The sequence below is a fragment of the Nannobrachium achirus genome, assembly GCF_963921795.1.
Source record: "Nannobrachium achirus genome assembly, chromosome: 12".
Taxonomy (NCBI): Eukaryota; Metazoa; Chordata; class Actinopteri; order Myctophiformes; family Myctophidae; genus Nannobrachium; species Nannobrachium achirus.
In genome coordinates this window covers 9,522,101-9,543,370 of record NC_137832.1, presented here as the reverse complement: position 1 = coordinate 9,543,370, position 21,270 = coordinate 9,522,101, and the positions used below count along the sequence as shown (strand labels likewise).

The window sequence follows — 21,270 nt, the reverse complement described above, 5'->3', positions numbered from 1 at the left end:
TTAACCACTTCAACCGTCAATAAGTATTACATTTTACCTTTTACTCTGTAGTTAAAGGGATATTCCACAAAAAAACTTTTGGTAATTTTATCATCTAATCAGGCTTTTATGAATACCCTGAACAGTTTTTAATTTGCTTCATTCAATATTTAGATATTTGATGTAAATGTTATCTGGCCCTACAGGCTCAGGGCCTCTCCCCATACACACCCATTGAAACTTCAAACTCCATTTTAACCATGATAGATTCAATAATAACTTTTTGGAGCTGTGTGGAACACAAGCTCCCTATACGTGGCTGTGTGTGTGTCCGTCCGTGTCTGTATGTAGCCTCAAAGTTTGGCACGCTACTCCTCCCACAGTTTTTGCACCACACACTCGCGCCATATGTCAAATCGACCGGCTTACTCGGGAATCGTGTGCTAGTAACTTGCTAAGAGAAAGGTTCTATAGTTTAATTGATATTAATTTATTAGTGAATTAATTTTCCCCATTGACTTATAATGGGAATTGCAAAAACTCACATTCAAGTATTTTTCTCTCGTAAACCATAGGAGCTACAGTTTCAAACCTCGGAGAGGAGATTCATAATGATTTTAAGAATGAATCCAAAAATAATTACATCACTCGGCCTCATGGTGGCGCTATAACGGCCCACTTTGCGTTTTGCCCCGTAACTCTTGAACCGTAGATCGGAAAATTAAAATTATTTTTTCCCTGGATTCCTTGGGTCAAGACGCATCTCCCCATATAGGCCACGCCCATTTGCGCCAGGATAGATTTTCCCAAAACACACTTTTTGCACCTTTTTCTACATATTTTCTTCAAATGTCACAAAAATCGGTACACATGATCCTGGGTGACCAGAGAGGTGCTACACACACACACACACACACACACACACACACACACACACACACACACACACACACACAGCTCCACTTCGAACAGAGGTTCGATTTTTTTATTTATTTTTAATAATTCATTTTTGTATTAAATCTTTTCAATTTTCCCAATTTAAAAAAAAAAAATTAATTAAAAAAGTCATCGAAAAAACACGGCCTGCTCACGTATTAGGAGGGTATTATGAGTCACCATAAAAAATAATGGGTGTGTGTATGGGGAGCGGCCCTGAAGGAGGAAGGCCTGATAACATTTACATCAAATACCTAAATATTGAATCAAGCAAATTAAAAACGGTTCAGGGTATTCATAAAAGCCTGATTAGACGATAAAATGACCAAAAGTTTTTTTGAAAGTGAAATATCCCTTTAACACATTCCCCGCCATTTAACAATACCTTCGTACTCTATGGTGCCACTGGTCTCCATAGACTTCCATGTAATTCATAGTGCACGGATCATGCACACCCATGCCTAGATAATGCACCATGTGTGTCCACATTGCTCACAGCTTTCAAACAAAAAAATCCGAATGGAAATCCGTTCAGGCATTCATGAGATACAAGCCATTATGTTTTCCTAAAATGTAAACAAAGATGGCTGCCATGTTTGATAGATGGGGTTGCTATGGGGGTTAAACATGCAATTTCACGATTTCTATCATGCCTACTACATTTTTTGGGGTCCAAAAAAATCTTTGAAAAAAAAAGTTTTTTTGAATTTTTATTTTTATTTTTTCAAAATGGCGGAAATTCTCGGGACTATCGGGCCTGGCAGGGAAAGACATTGAAAAAATCTCGGGACTATCGGGCCTGGCATGCAATGAGTTAAGGTCTTTGCACACAGACGCGTTTTTCAACCATTGCGTTTCTTTCCGTTTGCTGCATAATTAAAATGCATTGGAGTTGGTGTGCAATGCTGTGTGGAATCGGCGCTGTCGATCCCAAAAGGAGTCATAAAAGGAGTGATGAGTTTTTTTACCGCATGCGACAAGACGCACAAATCGAACTGGGTTCGATTGAGAAAAAACGCACGACCACAGCCACTTGTCGCACGGCAAATTCGGAGCCGGTGTGCATGAGGTCGTAGAGAATCATTGTTTTCTTTAAAAAAAATGAAATTGACCATTTTATCCGTGCGAACAAACGCGTCTGCCCTTTAGCCCTTTAGTCTGCTCTTTTTTCCCTCTACACAAAAACTATTTTTCGCTAAAGTTCTCAGAATATGGATGCTAGGGTTCAAGTGGTTAATATAAAAAAGGAGAAAAAGGTTTCTATTACACAAATATTTGGAGGACCCCCTGTAGTAACTCTGAGGACCCCCTGTTGAAGACCCCTGCCGTGTATTATCTGAGGAGAATCATTCTAGCTTCAGCATTTTGTTCTGTAATCACGGCTGCGACATGAATTGGAATCCATTTCTAAGCGTGACTCCATGCATTCCAAATAATACTGTACAGTACCTCCTGATTGGATGGTCAAGGAATGGAAGGTGGCGGAGGCGTCCAATCGCAACAGGTTTCCCCTCCTGACGACCATGGCCCTCTCTGGTTGGTGGCCCGGGTTCCAGCCGCTCAGGTTGGGACTGTGGTCCGGACAGTTCTCTGTGGAGACAAACATCCATGTAACCAGAACCCATGTATACACTGAGAGCACATGCTAGCTAGCTAGGCCTGTCATATAACCTATAGTAAAAATATAGTCATCATAATCATTTCCATGTTGAAAAATATTCATATATTTTCAAACGTTTTCAAAGAATTGTGTAAATTGCAGATCTACAAGCTCAAAATATGTCATAATTTGAGGAGTTTTGAGATTGTAGATTATTTGTTTTCTTATTTTTTGTATAAAGGAATTGAATTGAAAGTTATTTGTCATGCTTTGGTTTACAGCAAAGGTCTTCAACAGGGGGTCCAGGACCCCTAGGGGGTCCTCAGAGTTACAACAGGGGGTCCTCCAAATCGTTGTGAGATAGAAACCTTTTTTCTAGTTTTTTTAGCCACTTGAACCCTAGCGCCAATATTCTGAGAACTTTAGCCAAAAATAGCAGATCTACAAGCTCACAACGCCTCGAGGCGTTGTGAGCTCGTAGATTGGCTATTTTCGGCAAAAAGGTTTGGTGTAGAGGGGAAAAAGAGTAGACTAAGTACAGAGTGAAAGTTCAAGTTTATTAAGTATTGACGGTTCAAGTGGTTAAATATCTGAAAACACAAATTGACATGAATCCAAAATACACTGACTGATTGTGCTGTCAATTGTGCTTCATCTCTCTCTCAACTAAGGGGTCCTTGGCCTGAAAACATTGAAGACCCCTGGTTTACAGGCTCCAGTTTCAGGGATACAGTGCTGTCAATGTTCTAACTGATTCTTATAATCGACTAAATCAATTAGTCTGATTGACCACATAAGCCCCGTTTTATACTTTGTTGTACAATCAATTCATTTGGTGAACTATTGCACCCCTTCGACCACAGAGATATCAAGACAGTACAGCAATCATTTGGAGTCGTTCAGAGCTGCCACTTCAGCACTGCTGCTGTAGTCCTGAAAGCAGGCCAGAGAGAGAGGCGGTTCAACAGCCAATGTTTCCTATGGTTTCTACAAAACATCACTTTAACACAACTCTAGTATAATGGGGGGCAATGTTGGAGCCTGCCAACGGGATTGAGCAAGAAGCTACTCTTAAAATCATTCCACTTTTTTTCTCCCTTCATTACCAAAGCTGTGTTGTAAATGTAATAAGGCTGTCTGCAGGTTTTACATTATAAGACAAATATAAAAAGACATTTGTATGATAATTTGACCCTCTGTACGATGTACGATCAATAATTAAAAAAATGCCCAAATGTACGATAATTTCGGCATATCGCCAAAAAAGAGCGTGAATTCACTAAATTCCCTGGCTGCTGATCTGGGATCCGGTTTGGCTTCTCAAAATAAGCCAGGAAATCTTTCCAGACCAGTTTTAGGCTTTTATTTGAGTAAGATCCAGGAGGTTTCCTGCCTCCACGCAGCATATGTGATGCGTTTTTGTCACACAGGAGTCTCAGACAAGGTTGTTTCTTACACTAAAGACGCATTTTTCGGTGAAATCACTTTTTTACGCAGGTGTTTTCTCTTTTTTGTCTGTGTACGATAATTCAACATTTCCCATCTGGCAACACTGACGAGTGGAAACATATAGCTGCATTAGACTGCGTCCAGACAGTCTGAGACAGAGGCATTAACAGTGCCCTCAGGTCAGACCATAGTCATACATATGTCACACGCCGCTCCAAACTGTTTTCAGAGAGACCATGTGACTTACTGTATCATACTGTACATGATAATGTTGGGCAATGTTTTAGGCTCTTTAAGGAACATTTATCCTACAGGTACAGTACTAATCAACTTCCAGCCTTACCTTTCAATGCATTTGAAATCCAGGTGAAAAATAGCATGCCTGACAGTAATGCTATGGAGGCCATGATTCTTGAGGCTTGTGTGTGTGTCCTCTTCTCGTGTCACTACTAAACTGAGTGCTGACCCATCCAGAATGCCAGGTAAAATATAAGTACTGTCATCTGTGAGAGTACCTCCCCCTTCTCTGGGTGGGACTTACTGAACAAGCATAGATGGCTTTACTCTTCCAGTTTCTTATCTATCTCAACCAGGGGTCATCAATTAGTCCGTACACGGACAAATGTGTCTGTGGAAATATTTAGATTTTCTTTACCATGATGTTCTTAGTTTGATCATATAAGACCCAATTACTGAATGTCAAGTCTTCAGGTTTACTTCAGAATGTGTATGACACCTATTTACTACGACAATATGGCACATTAGGACCCCCTTAATCCAAATGGAACCAAATGGAGCCGTAAGGCAATGAATTTAATACCTCTCGAATGTGCATACAAATGACCTGCTGTGCATAATCCTTTCTCTGATTCTATACTATTTCATATTGTGTAACCCCTGGAGCATCTAGAGGCTGTACCTACTAGGGATGGGACGATATGAAAATGTCATATCCCGATTATTGAGACAAAATAATTATCACGATTTACAATATTATCTGGATAATCAAAATTCATTATCCTGGGGCGGAACATTTGCCAAAAAATAGCAGATCTACAAGCTCAAAACGCGTTGAGACTAAACACGAAGGTTCAAGCTGACAAGGCAACGGTATGCAACCTCTGAACTCTGACCGATGAATAAGACTAGTCCATACATAAAAATTGGAAAATAGGCGTCGCGATTGTGTGCACATGCTAATGGTCAATGCCTGTGTGCAAATTCAGATCAATTGCTCCAGCCGCTGAGGAGAAGCAGGGAACATCGATATCGCTATCAGCCAAGAATTTCCATGCATCGGTGCATCCCTAATGGCTTTTTCCTGAATGGCTGAAGAGATTGCCCAATTTTATTTTCTGTTTATTAAAGAGCTGGAGAGACGCAGAGACCTCTTTTACTGAACAAACATTCTGTAGCAGTGATTACTATCAGAATAAAAAACTTTTTGTTTTAACCAAAAACACATCACTTGCCTACCTTTACTATGGAATTTTACAACTAAAATCTGGTTTTCAGATTCATGCATTCAGGGCTGATGCAGCAGTGTTATATGTTGGGACACTGCATGAAACAAATCAAGCGTAACTCTCCCGACTCCCATAACCCACCACCACTGCGTAAAGTCGTGTCAAGGAAGAGGTGACTGCTTGCTGTTTTCGTCACGGCGCGTTTGGTGTGCATGGATCTTGGATTACTGTAGCCACCATGGTTCTGGAGAAGATCTCAAGTGCGCATAATTCATAGGGACACAAAATCCATAGGGACCGAGAAAGGTCTTTCTCAGTTTGCAGCCCCCGCCCTTAGGAACTCAGTCCCACCTCACATCAAAGCTCACCCTTGCCCTGTCCAAAAACCCACCTTTTTAGAGTCGCTTTCCCACCCTAAATCAAATCTCCCTTTCTGTCTTTTAGCCTCGGCTTAATGTTTTTCTGTTTTTCTTCTTTGCTCAGTTTTAACATTTTAAGTTCTCTCTAAAGTTAATAAAGTTGTTCATTTTGCTTTGTCTTGTTGTAAACCAACTTTGGGTACAGAGAAAAGCGCTATATAAATCTTATGTATAATACTAATTATAATATAAATTATTATTACCCATATAGTTATTGTTATTATTATTAATAATAATTATTGGATATGGAACACTAAAAAAGAAAAAGAAAAGAGGAGTGTTAAAGGAGTAGTTCACCACCAAAATGGCTTTTTTTCTATTGATCACTCACACCCAGTGGAGCCTTGAGTTCAATAATATTTAAAAAAAATTGTCACATTCTTAAGACAAAAATGTGATTACAATAAATGTACCCCCACTGATTGCGGATGGGGACCCAATTGCATTTGGGTCCCCATCCGGAATCAATGGGGGTAAATTTACTAAAATCATTCTTTTTTTTTTTTTGCCTTGGGAATGCGACAAATACAAAAAAATGGCATGAGTAATCAATAGAAAAAAAGTAATTTTGGGGGTGAACTACTCCTTTAAGGAGTACTTAACATGTACATGTACTGAACGTCCAGTTAACACCCCTGATCAACATCCCGCCACTGACCGTCCAGCACGTCCCCTCCGCTCAGACTGAGGATGAGGATGAGCGAGATGAAGAAGGCCCCGAGCGACACGCCGAAGCACACGAACGTGTTCTTCCTCCGCCGGAGGCTCAGAGCGCGCTCCCTGCGCTGGCCCTCCTCCGATAGGCCCAGGGCGCCCGCGGCTCCGCCCACCCTCCGCTCGGGAGGCGGTCCGTGGGGCTTGACGGGCGGCGGGGGCGGGGCTTTGGTGGGCGGCGGCGAACGGACGGGGGCGACCCGCCCGGGCACGTAGCCCGGCGACCGCTGGTGGTTGCCGTTGAGGGGCGGAGCCACGAAGACCGGCAGGCGGCTCGGCCCGTCACTCGTCGGCATGGCAACGGCTGGCTCTACCTGGGTGGGGAGAGAGAGAGAGAGAGAAGTATAATTATATCATCGCTATCGAGTGGAAACCTTGTTATGTCGAACCTTTTCCTTTTCAGGAAACGGAAAAAAGAGCCAGTTCAATTCAAAAGGAACTGCTGCTGTTTTTGTTGTTGTTTGTTTGAACTATGGATGGGACGATAAGCGACATTATCGTTTATCGTGATAAAAAATAAAACACAGATTTAATTTATCGTGATATCGTCCTCCGTCATGCACTGGGATCAATTCCCTTTTATTTGCTGAGTTGCATATCCGGTACCACTTAAACCCTCTATAATTGGTAAAAGGTACTTATAATATACGTATAATATACATACTTGATAAAGTCTTTTTTTCACTCTTTATCAGATGTCTTTGCTAAAAAATAGCAGATCAACAAGCTCACAACGTGACGTGTTGTGAGCTTGTAGATCGGCATTTCTTTGGCAAATGTTCCGACCCAGGATAATGGATTTTGGTTATCGCGATAATATTGTAAATCACGATTTCTTTTGTCACAATAATGTGATATGACATTTTCATATGGTCCCATTCCTAGTTTGAACAGCACGTTGAGCAGCATTCCTAGATGAAAAGTGCTGTTTAAATAAAGCTCCTGTCATCTTTCTGGAGGTTGGTCCTGATTCAGACCTGCTGCTCTGCATAACTGTGTTGGAACCTGTGGTTTCCTCTGACCTATGACCTCCTGCACCAACAAAGCATTTTTTTCAGCCACAGAACTGCTGCTTTTTAAAAACCATTCGTCCCCATACTTAAACTCGATTTGAACGGCAGCAAATCATCTTGACCATGACTACAGGTTAACGTGCAGTTGGTGTGTCTAATAAAACTAGTAGCCCTTACCCGTTCAAAGATATGAGCTCCGAAATGATGTTTAGTGTGTGGGTTATGGGATGTGCACTGTGCAAACAGTATATGAGGGATGGAAAGTAACTTTAACTGGTGCTTGCATGATAATATGTAGGAGCATCAATGTAAGAAATACCTGTTTCGTTTAATGGCTGCAGAGATACTGTGTACCGATCTGCATGATTTTTGGACAACATTCTGTAACAGGGCCAGTAATCAATGCGAAATCCGTCAGTCAGAAATGGAAATAATGGAAGATACACAGATTTGGTGTTGTTAATTTTGATCTGCAACACTCCGAACAACCAAGAGAGCAGAGCACCCCGAGTTCAGAACAGAGCTCTCAGAGATAATTCTCAGAGCTATTTACCAATCCATCTCCGAACCTGGGATGGCACAGGTGCCACCACCACAGGACATGCCACTGGTGTGCGTGCGTATGTTGTTAGTAGTTAGTAGTAGGGCATTCACCAAATATTCGAATATTCGAATATCAAAGTCACTATTCGACGTTGTTCACCGAAGTTGAATATTCGCTTATTTTTATTTTTTTATTGTTTGCTCTTTAAAAAATATATAGTTTATAAAGCTTGGCTAGATAAGAAGTCATAAGAATGAGTTGTCAATGCCCCTGGTGGATGAATTTGTTAATGCTCTATACCAGGGGTTCTCAAACCTTTTTAGGCCGTGACCCCGAAAATAAACAAATTTGAACTGGGGACCCCCCCCCCCTCCCCCTGACAAGCAATTGGAATTGTAGTATTACATATAATGTGACTCGGTTCCACAGATAAATATTGTGCAGATCTACATGCTCACAGCATGTAGATCGGCTATTTTCACAATGTTCGCCTCTTGCTTACTTAATATTTGACAGTTTGGCCAGCCTGTAGAATATTCGACTATACAAATACTTTGAGGTCGAATAATTCGACCGTCAGGTCACATTTACTGTACCTCGACTAGCTGTCCGTCAGTCAGTCTGTCAGTCAGTCTGTCAGTCTGTCACACGTCACACGTCACACTTTTGCCCTGCTCAAATCTCCGCAACCGTTGCCCCGATCCATGCCAAATTTTGCACACACACTCCTTGCCCACCCATCAATTCTCACACGGCCCTCTTCTAGCGCCACCATGAGGCCGATTCTTGCAAAACACATTTTTGGACACTGCTCCTACAATTTTTGCCCTAAAATCACACAAATCGCTACACAGTATGTCTACACTCATGTCATCAACATGGATCTGTCCCATATAGCGCCACCATCAGGACGATTTTTTCAAACACATTTTTGGACACTACTCCTACAGATTTTGCCCTAAAATCACGCAAATCGGTAGACAGTATGTCTACACTCATCTCATCACCATGGATCTGTCCCATATAGCGCCACCATCAGGCCGATTTTTTCAAACACATTTTTGGACACTGCTCCTACACATTTTGGCCTCAAATCACGCTGCGACCTGACGGTCGCTTATCTACCGATTAGGGAGTCTTACTGGTAGTTAGTAGTGTATGTTGTTAGTAGAAATAAACACAGAAGCATCCCGGAAGAAGTGGACTAAGAGAACCTGTTTCTACACAAAAAAAGAATGGGTTCCCAGATTGTGTGTAAATTTACAACAGTGGGTTAATCATTCACATCCTTTTGTGAAGCCACTGAATAAGACACTCAGAGGGGGTTCCAGGCAGTCACGATTAATAATTGTGATTAACAATTTAATTGTGTTTTTGTTGTTGACAATTACATTTCTGTTTGGCTTTTAGGCTTTGAAGTTACACATGGCAATCATGACACATAACTTAAATATACAAAGAAATTACTGACATATTTGAAAATGTTATACTTAAAAAAGAACATTGATAGTGGAACTAGCCTTTATACAAGCTCACGACGTGTTGTGAGCCTGTAGATCTGCTATTTCCACTACTTTGTTAAAGTGTTTGTAACTATATTAACATTTCTCAACATGGAAACGATTATGACAATAATGCAAAATAATTGCGATTACCTCAAATAATTGCGATTAGACGATTATGTAATAATTGTGACAGTTATAACAGTATAGTTTGTTGATTACTTTTGATCCAGTAATGGTTTTATGTTTATTTTTTTAATTATATGGAGCCACAGTTTGAGAACCACTTGTCTGGGGAAACCAACAAGAAGCCACTAAGCGATAGTTCTGGCCTGAAAATCCTCTTATTAATCTCGGAGTGAACCGTTGCGTCGGTCGGACAGTCTCTCTCCCCTGGATTGTTTTGGCTCGGATGGATGGACACGCTGTGACCTTGGCTGCTCTTGTCCACATTAATGAATGGGGAGCAGTAAATAGTGGACGCGAGCATTCCACAGTCTGTGCGCGCTGAGCCTAAACACATGGCCCCAATTACAGTAAGGAAGAGGCAGAGCAGAAGAGGATTCTGCTCCTGGACTCGGGCAGTCCTGTTTACCACCAGTAGTAACAAGGAGGACATCCAATTAGTATGGAAAAATACTGTATCACGATACACGATCTTCCTTTTCGTGTTGGTTTTTATGGTTATTTTGCAAGTTACTTGACAGTACAACCGCCTACAAGGTAACAAGAACTAAAGGAGAAAGGAGTAACAAGACCATTTAGACCAGTGGTCCTCAAAGTGGGGTCCAGGGACTCTCTGGGTTCCTTTTGGGAGGTCTAAATTTGTCCCTTACAAGAATGTAACTCTGACAGTATACAAATGAAACCAAATGGACCCGTTTCATTTGTATACTGTCAGAGTTAAGGGGAGACCTTGACATTTTAAGGTTTGAGAACCACTGATTTAGACCAAAATGCAGGTTTAAATGTATTCTGGAAATAATCTCTGTATTAACAATTCAACAGGATTCCCTCATTGTATCACGATATATACGATATCTCTGAAAAGGCATATCGTGGAGACATTGTATCGTCACCATATCGCCCATCCCTACTTCCAAACTCATGGAATAAAACAAAATATAATTTTATGAGTCAATACTAGTGCGATTATGACATTTTACATAACAATTAATTGTCACTCCAATAATTGCCATTAACAATTGAATTGTGTTTTTGTCGTTGACAAAAACATTTTTGTTTGGCTTTTAGGCTTTGAATGACATATAATCTAAACATACAAAGAAATTACTGACATATTTGACAACTTTGTACTTTGTACTGGAAACAGCCAATCTAGAAGCTCACAACGCGTCGCATCGCGACACGCTGTGATTAGACTATTATGTCATAATTGTGACAGGCCTACTCATGACTGAAACGTTGTTGTTTTTTTTAGCAGTGGTCACACCGTCTCCTCAGTGTGACTTTGTCCGTTCCCATGTTTGTCCGTAGCATGAGCTGCAATACCGCTGGTGACCAAGTGGCGCTGTTGCATAACACACACACACACACACACACACACACACACACACACACACACACACACACATGCACCACCGCTTACTTCAAACTTGGTTTGATCTTTTTTGTAAAGCCAAGTCCTATGACCTGCGATTTGTTGGAACAGCTGTTTCCTAAAACGACGTAGAGTTATGTTCAGGTATTATCATTATCATTATCATCATTTTATCCACATGACAGCATTTCTTCTATGATTCCATAGAAGAAATGCTGACTTTTATGAAATCCAAAAGACTGAAATCAGTCTGAGAACTTTAATACATCAGAATTGGGTTCCAAGTATAGGAACCAAATTCAAATAGCCAGTTAGGAATGCATACTGTTATGTATACAAAGGAAGGAATCGATCAGTCCAGTATTTCTCCTGTGAAACAAGCGTACAACAAGCTGTTAACTGCTACCGCTTTCCACTGTGATGATGTCATGGAATAAACATACAGTATGTGAATGGTTGCTATTCATAAAGTTTCTTAAAGATGACAATAATGTATGTAAAATGAGTTTAACAGGGACATTATTGTGTAGTGCGTTCCACCGGTCTTCCCAGCATTGGTGGCGCTAGAAATGTGATACATCATCTCTGCACTTGGTCTATCCTCTTTACCAGTAACAACACTTACAACCTTGTTTTACACAAACTGTAAAGATACAAGCATGTGCACGCACGCACGCACGCACGCACGCACGCTGACGCACGCACACACACACACACACACACACACACACACACACACACACACACACAAGGATAGAGTACACAAAAACACACAGTCAATTACACTTGCACACTTACATTCAAGAACATATTTTGCATGCACACTCTCACACCCACTCTCTCGCTCTCACACACACACACACACACACACACACACACACACACACACACACACACACACACACACACACACACACACACACACACACACACACACACACACACACACACACACACACACACACACACACACACACACACACACACACACACACACACGGGACACGCAGACATATATGCCAGTGCACACAGACACCCATACGCAAGGAAATGACACAGCAGTTAAAAAAAGACTCACAGCACTTTTTCCTAGAAAACAAACACCCGGTGAAAGTGTAATAACGTCTTTCTGTCCGTCTGTGGTCAACCACGCAGCTACACAACCACTAGAGTATTTTGTACTGTATGGACGTTTTCCAGACTTTAAAAGGATGTATGTATGAACGCAACATTGACAATAATATATGACACCCAGTAAAACCTCACGGTCGGGTGGAAACCTTGTATGTCCAAAAAACGTTACTTTTCAGGATATAGTGTAAAAAAAAAGGACCTGTGTTCCAATGGATCCAATCCATGTAGTTATGATTTAGTCAAAAGCTCTTGTTAATACTTTTCATTTGGTTCAGTATTTATATAAAAAAAAACTTTCACTTTCACTTTCAAAATGTTCAACAACTGCCATTCTACAAGCTCACAATGTGTTCCATATCGTTGTTGTTGGGTGGAAACCTTGTATGTCCAAAACCGTTTGTTTTGCATTTATCATTTTTTACATGATTTAAACTAGTGAAAACAGCCGATCTACAAGCACACAACGCCGTTGTGTGCTTGTAGATCAGCTGTTTTCACTACTTTTGTGCAATGGCCATATGATGAAGCAGTGCTTTACTTTGCAAAGAAATCCTGGAGATACAAGGTTTCTGACAACGAAAATCTACACACACACACACACACACACACACACACACACACACACACACACACACACACACACACACACACACACACACACACACACACACACACACACACACACACACACACACACACACACACACACACACACACACACACTATACGGTATATTAGGACAGTGATTTTATGATTGATTTAAATTATTGCCATTTTAACCCAAACCTGAGAGCTGAAAATAGCAGATTGAAAAGCTCACAACATGTCGAATCTTGTCGACATGCGGCACATTGTGAGCTTATAGATCGGCTATTTTCTGTGTGCGAAACTGGCCCGCAACTAAACTGTAAAAGTATTAAATCAGACAAAACTCCAACCCTAAACCCAACCTCTAATGTCTAATCCTTAACCAAAACTGTGAACCTAACCTCTAAGGGTCCATGCCTCACCCCTTGTCCCTAAACTCTTTTCATTTTTTTTTACCATTTTGAAAAAACATTTTTAAATATTTCAAATGGCTGATCTACAAGCTCACAATGTTTCGACAATTTGAAGTATTTTAAAATGTTCTTCAAAATATTAAAAGAAGGCAAAGAGGTTTAGGGATAAGGGGTAAGGCTTGGACGAAAATATAGCTCCATAACCTTAACCCCTAACCCTAAACTCTAAATGTCTAATCCTAACCTCTAAATATCAAATTCTAAGCTCTAAATGTTAAATTCTAAATATTAAAATGTCTAATAGCTCTAAGGGCTCTATTTCCCGTCTTGATTATTGTAACGGACTCTACACCACCCTGAGCCGTTCATCACTATCCCGTCTTCAACTTGTACAAAATACTGCAGCCAGAATCCTCACCAACACTAACCGCAGAGCACACATAACCCCGGTGTTAGCCTCTCGCTCGCTCGCTAGTCGAGTTGTGTTCTTTTGTCAAATCTAAGCTGGCAAATCTTCCGGTGGCCGATCTCTTCAGAATAAGATATGTTGTGCTAGCAGCAATAAGACTTCCAGATTTCTTAATGCAATAAGACTTCCAGACGGTGGTCGACTTCTTAATCTCTTCAGAATAAGAGTATCCCAGAAGACATTGAAATATGATTTCATTTGCATTATTTATTAAAACGGTAAATTAAACATTACAATTAAATTAAAAAATATGTTTTAAATGATTAATTAAAACTGTAAATTAAACATTAAAATTAAATTAAAAATGTATGTTTTTGTGTAAAAACCAAACCATTTTGGAACCGAAATAGGAACCGAAATAGGAACCGGAACCGATAAGCAGAACCGGAACCGGAACCGGACTCGTAAAAATCCAAACGATACCCATCCCTACTCCTAACCTAACCTCGAAATGTCTAATTCTAACTTTATTAATTCTAATATATACTGAGACACTTGGCCCTCACAAGTATAGTAATACACACACACGCACGCACGCACACACACCTATGCATTTTCCTCCAAACACAATCTCTTACGACTCATAAAATAAGCATTATGAACGCATTCTCTCTGCATTAAGAGCCCACAAAAAATGAAAAACACACAGTAGTGTCAGTGAAGCATGCAGGGCAGGCTGCTGGGAATACAGCAGAGCGTTTGCCCAGTTTAAACAAAAAACCCAAATTCTCCCCATTAGTCCATTAGAATGCATTCCCTGGAGCAGGTCTAACATACTTACTGGACACTCTGGATTCTCCCCCACAGTGCTTCACTGAGGCCAGTGTTGCCAGAGTGAGTGAGAGAAATAAGCAGGTCTATGAAAACAAGCCCAAAAGAAGTGCATTGGATATTTGAAAATAAAAAATAGGCGATCAAATGTGCTATTTTCAAGAGAACTTTGAAAAAGGTGAAACATTTTGAATGTTTTTTATGTGTTTTTTATTATATGTAGGCTACTGTAATTTGAAAAAAAAAGGTCCCTGGTTAGATCTTTCTATACAAATATCTACCTAAAAAGTCTATTACAAAAAGGACATGCATGAAGCTCTTAATAAAAAGTAATAAAAAAGAAGCAGTGCTCTTCCAAGCACAGGTCCCCGCCAGGGCAGGTGTCCTAGTGGTGCTATAATAGGCCAAAGTGAAAAGGGTGGCATGTCTTCTTCGCCAATCTTAGGCCTTTCACGACAATCGGACACTGCATGCATGATTTGAGCTTTTGAGGCATTTCAAAAATATGTTTTGCCAAAAGTCTACATGCTGGTGGCGCTATAACATGCCAATGAGAAAAGGTTGGCTTTTGTTCCTTGACCTAGTGGGAATATGTGTGGCAAAAAAACGCAGCCCACAACTACCAAAATTGACTTTACAGAAACAACAAGCTCAAAGTCGCTTACAACAAGCAGAAATGGCAACACTGTTTGAGGCCTAAATAATACCACACTTCTCTACTTAGCTACTTCAAGATGTCCTAAATAAATTGAGGCTGACATTCTGGTGGTGGTGGGACTTTTTTTCTTTTTTTGCAATCTGTGCCAAACATCATTCAGAAGGGCTAGCATTTCATAAGGCTGCCTATCCTCCTAAATTACTCATATTACTCTCCTCTGAAGAAGTGGTTTCTCAAATTGAGTGCCGTGGCACTCAATTTTCCCAGTGGGATCCATAATCAGGCGCCAATGGTTCCTGTTTACAATGAACCGTCGCATCTGAATGATGAAACGGGCCGCAAAGCTTGATGGGAAATGTAGTGTTGTAGAGCTACGGTTGCAATTAATACGTTTTACCTGCTTCATCTCTCTCTCAGATAAGGGGTCCTTAGCCTGAAAAACGTTGAAGAACCCTGCTTTAGAGTATTTGTTTCAATAATGGATTGCATTTTTATAGCGCTTTTCTAAGCAAGTTGTGAACTCAGAGCACTTTACAATGGTCAATTCATTCATACGTTGGGAGGTGGAAGCGGCAAACAGTCGATGCCAGCGTCCTCACTTCCCACATTCACACACCACTGCTGGCAAGCTAACACCGACCGACCCATTGGAGGCAATGTGGGATTCGAACCGCCGACCCACGGATCATTGGATGTAGGGATGCCACCGATCAGATCTTCAGATCTGATATCGGCCCGATATCAGCAAAAAAAAAATCGGATTGCACACAGGAAAAATTACCGATCATAAATATGTGCATTTATTTTAGTTTTATTTTATTGTACTATTTATGTATCATAAGTTATTTTATTATAATTATATCAAATATGTGCTATATCGGACCGTTATCTGTATCAGATCTGTATTGGTATCGGATCGGTATTATCGTTTTGTGAAAAATCTAGAGCGCAGCATCTCTACCTCCTGAGTCACAGCTGCCATTTCAGTCTTACTCCACCATACTACAGGGTCGGGTCGGGTCGGCCGGCACAAATCTACAAGCTTATGATGTGTCGAGTCCGCAATGCAATGTCGCGTGAAGTGAGAATGTCGATCTGCTAGTTTCGCTGCACAACGAGATCATTCAACAAAGTATCTTAATGGGGTTATACGAGGTCGAAAAGAATACCGCCCCAACTGGAACCCCTGCTACTGTTGTTGTCCAGAACCGAGCCCGTGAGTCCACTTCAGGATCAACTCATTGTCTGCCAATGACAACAAACAGAACATCCTCAGTTGAGGACTTCTCTCTCTCACACACACACACACACACACACACACACACACATGCAGATTGTGCACAGCTGCACGCACGCACACACACATCCTTAAGAGGAACTGACTCACATATTCCCACATTGTCGTGACTTCAGAACTACTGAATATCTACCAGATGTGTTACAGTACAGTGTGCAGGGAAACATTCAGATATCCATGACGATGGATGGGCAGGCCAGACACTCATCATCTTAGGGGAATCATAAATTCATAGGAATCATAGGAATCATCATCTACGAATCACCATCTCGGGGATAATCATCCATTTCCTTCTGGAACCCCAAGGAGTTATTTTATGACTATACTACATTAGGGCTGTAATCTAGCCCTGTTTTAGGGATTCGAACTTCGGGGGGATTTTCCGAACGGACCATCGAACCTTAGATGGTTCGTTCAATTGAATAAAAACCGAACGTTCGAACCTTCGAACCATCGAACGTACTGTACCTTTAACCAGCTAAAACAGTGTAGGAAATGTTTTAAATGCGCTGTTTTATCCATTGAAAACGCGTGGATGCGTGGCCGCATTAACACCTAGGCTAGAAAATCCAACCCAATCGGAGAAAATGTTGCGCAGTTTGTTGACGAACAGGCTCAATGTATAGCGGAGTTGCACGGATGATGATTAGACTTGGTGACTGCGTCGGAGCGCGTCGCGTTCGGGCTGAACTGGTCTCGATGTAACAACCCCAGAAATCACATTATAGATCCTTTAGGGGGTTGCAATGAAATCCATCTTTGCTCATGCTTAGGAGAAAGGCTGTTTAATCTTTGGGTGCGTGGATGGGTGTTCGCTGTTCAGAGCACACACACGTCTGTCTGTCTGCCCAGCTCAGCTGCTCTCACTCTACTGTCATCAAGCGTGTGTCAGCGAGGCTGGTTCGCGGCCCCAAACAGGAGCGGAATTGTGTTTTTGTCAATTACATTTCTGTTTGGCTTTTAGGCTTTGAAGTTGCACATGGTAGATATGACACATAACCTAAATATACAAAGAAATTACCGACATATTTGACAACTTTAAGAACATTGATAGTGGAAATAGCCGATCTACAAGCTCACAACGCGTTGCATTGCGACGCGTTGTGAGCTTGTAGATCTGCTATTTCCACTATTTTTTTACTTTAAAAAATATGAACATTTTTCAACATGGAAACGATTATGATGATTATCAAAATAATCGCGATTATGTCAAATAATTGCGATTAGACGATTATGTAATAATTTTGACAGCCCTATCACACGTGCACGCACGCACACACACACATTAGCACGCGTTCCTAATCAATTAACACAATATGTAAAGACTTTACAGTTACAGTTAAGATGTTTTAGTGATAATTGTTCCTGCTGTTATACACATAAACCAGGTGAAGAATTCAATTCACAGACTGAGGCTTTTAACCTTTGCTTTTAATATGAAATATCAGTGAACTTTAAGATTTCATGGAAGATGCTTCAGAACATAACTGCTAGTTTGACCACTTCAAAAGCTCCAATCTTAGAATAGTAGACGATCTACAGGATCTCAATGGAAATAAGACGCAAGGCTTACCCAAGTTTCCTTTTAGTTGACCTTGTACTAGTGAACTGGACTGTCATGAAACTGTACCTTTCCCTATGCAAACTTCTAATAAATACTACAATCAATCAATCAATCAATCAATCAATCAATCTGCCATTTTCACTGCGCAGCATGCTTCGATAGAAAGACATGCATGGCCTCTATGGAATCCAATAGGGATGGGATGATAAGCGATATTATCGTTTATCGTGATAAAAACACACTCACGATAATCGTATCGTGAAGATTTACTTTATCGTGATATCGTCCTCCGTCATGCACTGGGATCAATTCACCTTTTATTTGCCGAGCTGCATATCCGTTAAACCCTTGATAATTGGTAAAAGGTACTTGATACAGTCTCTTTTTCACTCTATCAAATGTCTTTGCAAAAAATGTCTGATCTCCAAGCTTACAACGTGTCGCAACGCGACGCGTCGACGCGCTGTGAGCTTGTAGATCTGCTATTTTTTGGCAAATATTCCACCCCAGGATAATGGATTTTGATTATCGCGATAATATCGTAAATCGCGATTTCTTTTATCACAATAATTGGGATATGACATTTTCATATCATCCCATCCCTAGAATCCAAATGTCTGAAATCAGTTGTGGCGACTGAGAAGATAACTTCCCTTTAATCCATGTAATTAATATTGCCATAGTTATCCAATCAGGAGAGAACAAAACATACAGGATAAACAAGGGAAATTGGAAGTGATGACAAAGAAATGAGCAGGCAGATAACTGGAAGAACACTATACAATTTAAGCTGATAAAAGGGTACTCTCTCCTCATTGGGTGAAATTGGCATCCCACCTGAAAATGTATTAATTGTTTGCTAAAGAGCTGGAGATATGGGGAGACCCATGAGAAAGAGAGGATGGATGGATAACCAAAGATATTACTTTAAAGCTGTAAATGAACAACATCATCTTGGTTGCCAACATTGACTGAAAGGTCTGCATGCAGCAAAGGTATATTTAACATTGTTTGATTGACATTTTACTGGAAATATAACAAAATCGCACTAAATTAATAAATAATACGCACAATCATCTTTGTACAATGTGTGTCAAAAGCAAAACACATACAAAGCCCCAAGAGCTTATTATTTGCACTGTGGCCCTTTGGGGTGTTAAAGTGTGTATTTAAGAGTTAATGTTTGAGTAAGTATGTAAGCAGTGCACAATAACAGGTGTGTGTAAGTGACACTGTGACAGTTCATAATGTCTGTGTAAGTGACAACAGTGGTGGAAAAAGTACTCGCAGTAAAATGTACATAATAGTGTATGTTTTATATCATTGTAATTTAATATTGCAAAGTAGTAGGCCTAACTAAAGTTTTCAAATAAATGTAGTGGAGTAAAAGTACAGAATTTGGATCCGAGATGTGGTGGATTGGAAGTAAAAGTATTGGATTTGTAAATATTCATAAAGGTGTGTGTTCTGTTGACACTTGCTTTGAATTGAAGTAATTGTGTAAGTGACACTTCATAAGGTGTGTGTAAGTGACAGTTTCAAATTCATAAGGTATGTGTGTGACAGTTCATATGCATAAGGTAGGCCTATGTGTAAGTGACAGTTCATTATTCATAACTTATGAATATGAAGTGTCACTTACACATACCTTATGAATCATAAGGTGTGTGTAAGTGACAGTTCATATTCATAAGGTATGTGCAAGTGACACTTCATAAAGGTGTGTGGACACGTTGCAGTTCACTTTAAACTCCAGCAGCCCCAAACACTTCTCTCTCTCACACTCACTCACACTCACTCACACCGCAGCGCAGCATGACCACCGCGTTGCCTCGCATGTCAACAGACACAAACCGACCCAAAAAATGCAGCCTTCTTTTTCACCTCAAGACAAGGTCCCAATACTATAGCCTACATTACAATACTAGATGAAAGCACCGCTCCTTATCCACACACACACACACACACACACACACACACACACACACACACACACACACACACACACACACACACAGACAGAGAGAAAGAGAGAAACAGCGTGGTACTGGAAAATGTATCCCTGAGAAGTGTTACTCAAAGTGGGGTCCACACAGTCCAGACTCTATAGGGGACCCTCCTCCGGGGTACGGCTTGCCTTTCCCTATCCTTCCAAGAAAATACAGGGTTGTGTGACTCCTGAGAGCGTTCTAAATGTAACCAAATGGACCCCCCGGACCCGGGGGGGTCCATTTGGTTACATTTAGTTCGCTCAGTCTCGGGAGTTTAAAGGGGGCGTCTTTAAAAAAAAAAAAGTTTGACAAGCTACAAAATGAGCTGCCTGTGGCGAGCGGTTTACCTTTCACTCGATACAATGTGTCCTCTCTAGTCGGCTGTCCATTCGCCTTCTCGGCTGAAACCGCACGGAACAGAACGCTGCTTGCTTCCACTTCCAGGATATATTATGATAGAATATATTATATATATATAATATATATACAGCCTCCTTTCTGCTTTCCTCCTCCTCCTGCCCTGCGGCTGCGTCCGAGGAGGTTGTAGCAGCGTTCTGGGGGGGACGTCTCTCTTCTTTATATAGTTTAGCTTCACATGGTGTGCGTGTTTTCTTCTTTCTGAACAGTCCCGTCCCGTCTGTCCTCCTGTGACTGTCCTGTCCAGTGTCCAGCCCCCCTCTCCTCTCCTGTCCTGTCCTCCTCCTGTCCCCACACACACACCACACCGAGAGAGAGTAGAGCCGAGCAGGCGAGGCTTGGACAGAGAGGAAGTGAGAAGCTGTGTGTGTGTGACTGTGGAGAGGAGGGATCGTTCAACCATCTTTGGTCAAGGGTGGGGCTTAAAGGTTGAGAAACACTGCCGCCTGCTGGTCCCTCTGATGATCTGCTGCTTTCATGTGCAACATTGTTTTCTGCACTCAACAGTAAACAACACAGGCAAGCCTGGAATTTCGTCATTTTAGGGGCAACACTTGGCCTTTGGTGTTTTTGAGGGCACAAAGGCCAAATGCCAGGGCAGGAAGGCCATTAAATAAATACAATTATTTTCATTGAAATAATTAATTGAATTTAAGGGTTAAGGATGATTTTAAGTTTGATGTCGACTATCTGCAGTCAAATAAACAAATGTTGTTAATTACAATCTGATCCATGCTCAGCCCTGTGCCAATCAAAGTCACTGAATGGAGAAAGTGGTACAGTCA

The 21,270-nt window shown here is 41.0% G+C and overlaps 1 protein-coding gene across 1 annotated transcript in view; it reads right to left on the bottom strand.

Annotated features, from left to right (window-relative positions):
- Positions 1–20,733, bottom strand: part of cemip2 (cell migration inducing hyaluronidase 2) — a gene marked incomplete at its 3' end in the record, with an annotated part of 90,971 nt that extends 70,238 nt beyond the window's left edge. Inside the window, exons 1-3 of the mRNA XM_080738443.1 lie at positions 20,416–20,733; positions 6,508–6,877; positions 2,365–2,505 (exon numbers count right to left, since the gene is read on the bottom strand). Of these exons, the coding sequence (XP_080594569.1) occupies positions 2,365–2,505; positions 6,508–6,859 (493 nt within the window). The 5' untranslated portion in view covers positions 6,860–6,877; positions 20,416–20,733. The remainder of the gene's footprint in view (positions 1–2,364; positions 2,506–6,507; positions 6,878–20,415) is intronic.
- Positions 20,734–21,270: the final 537 nt, after the last annotated feature.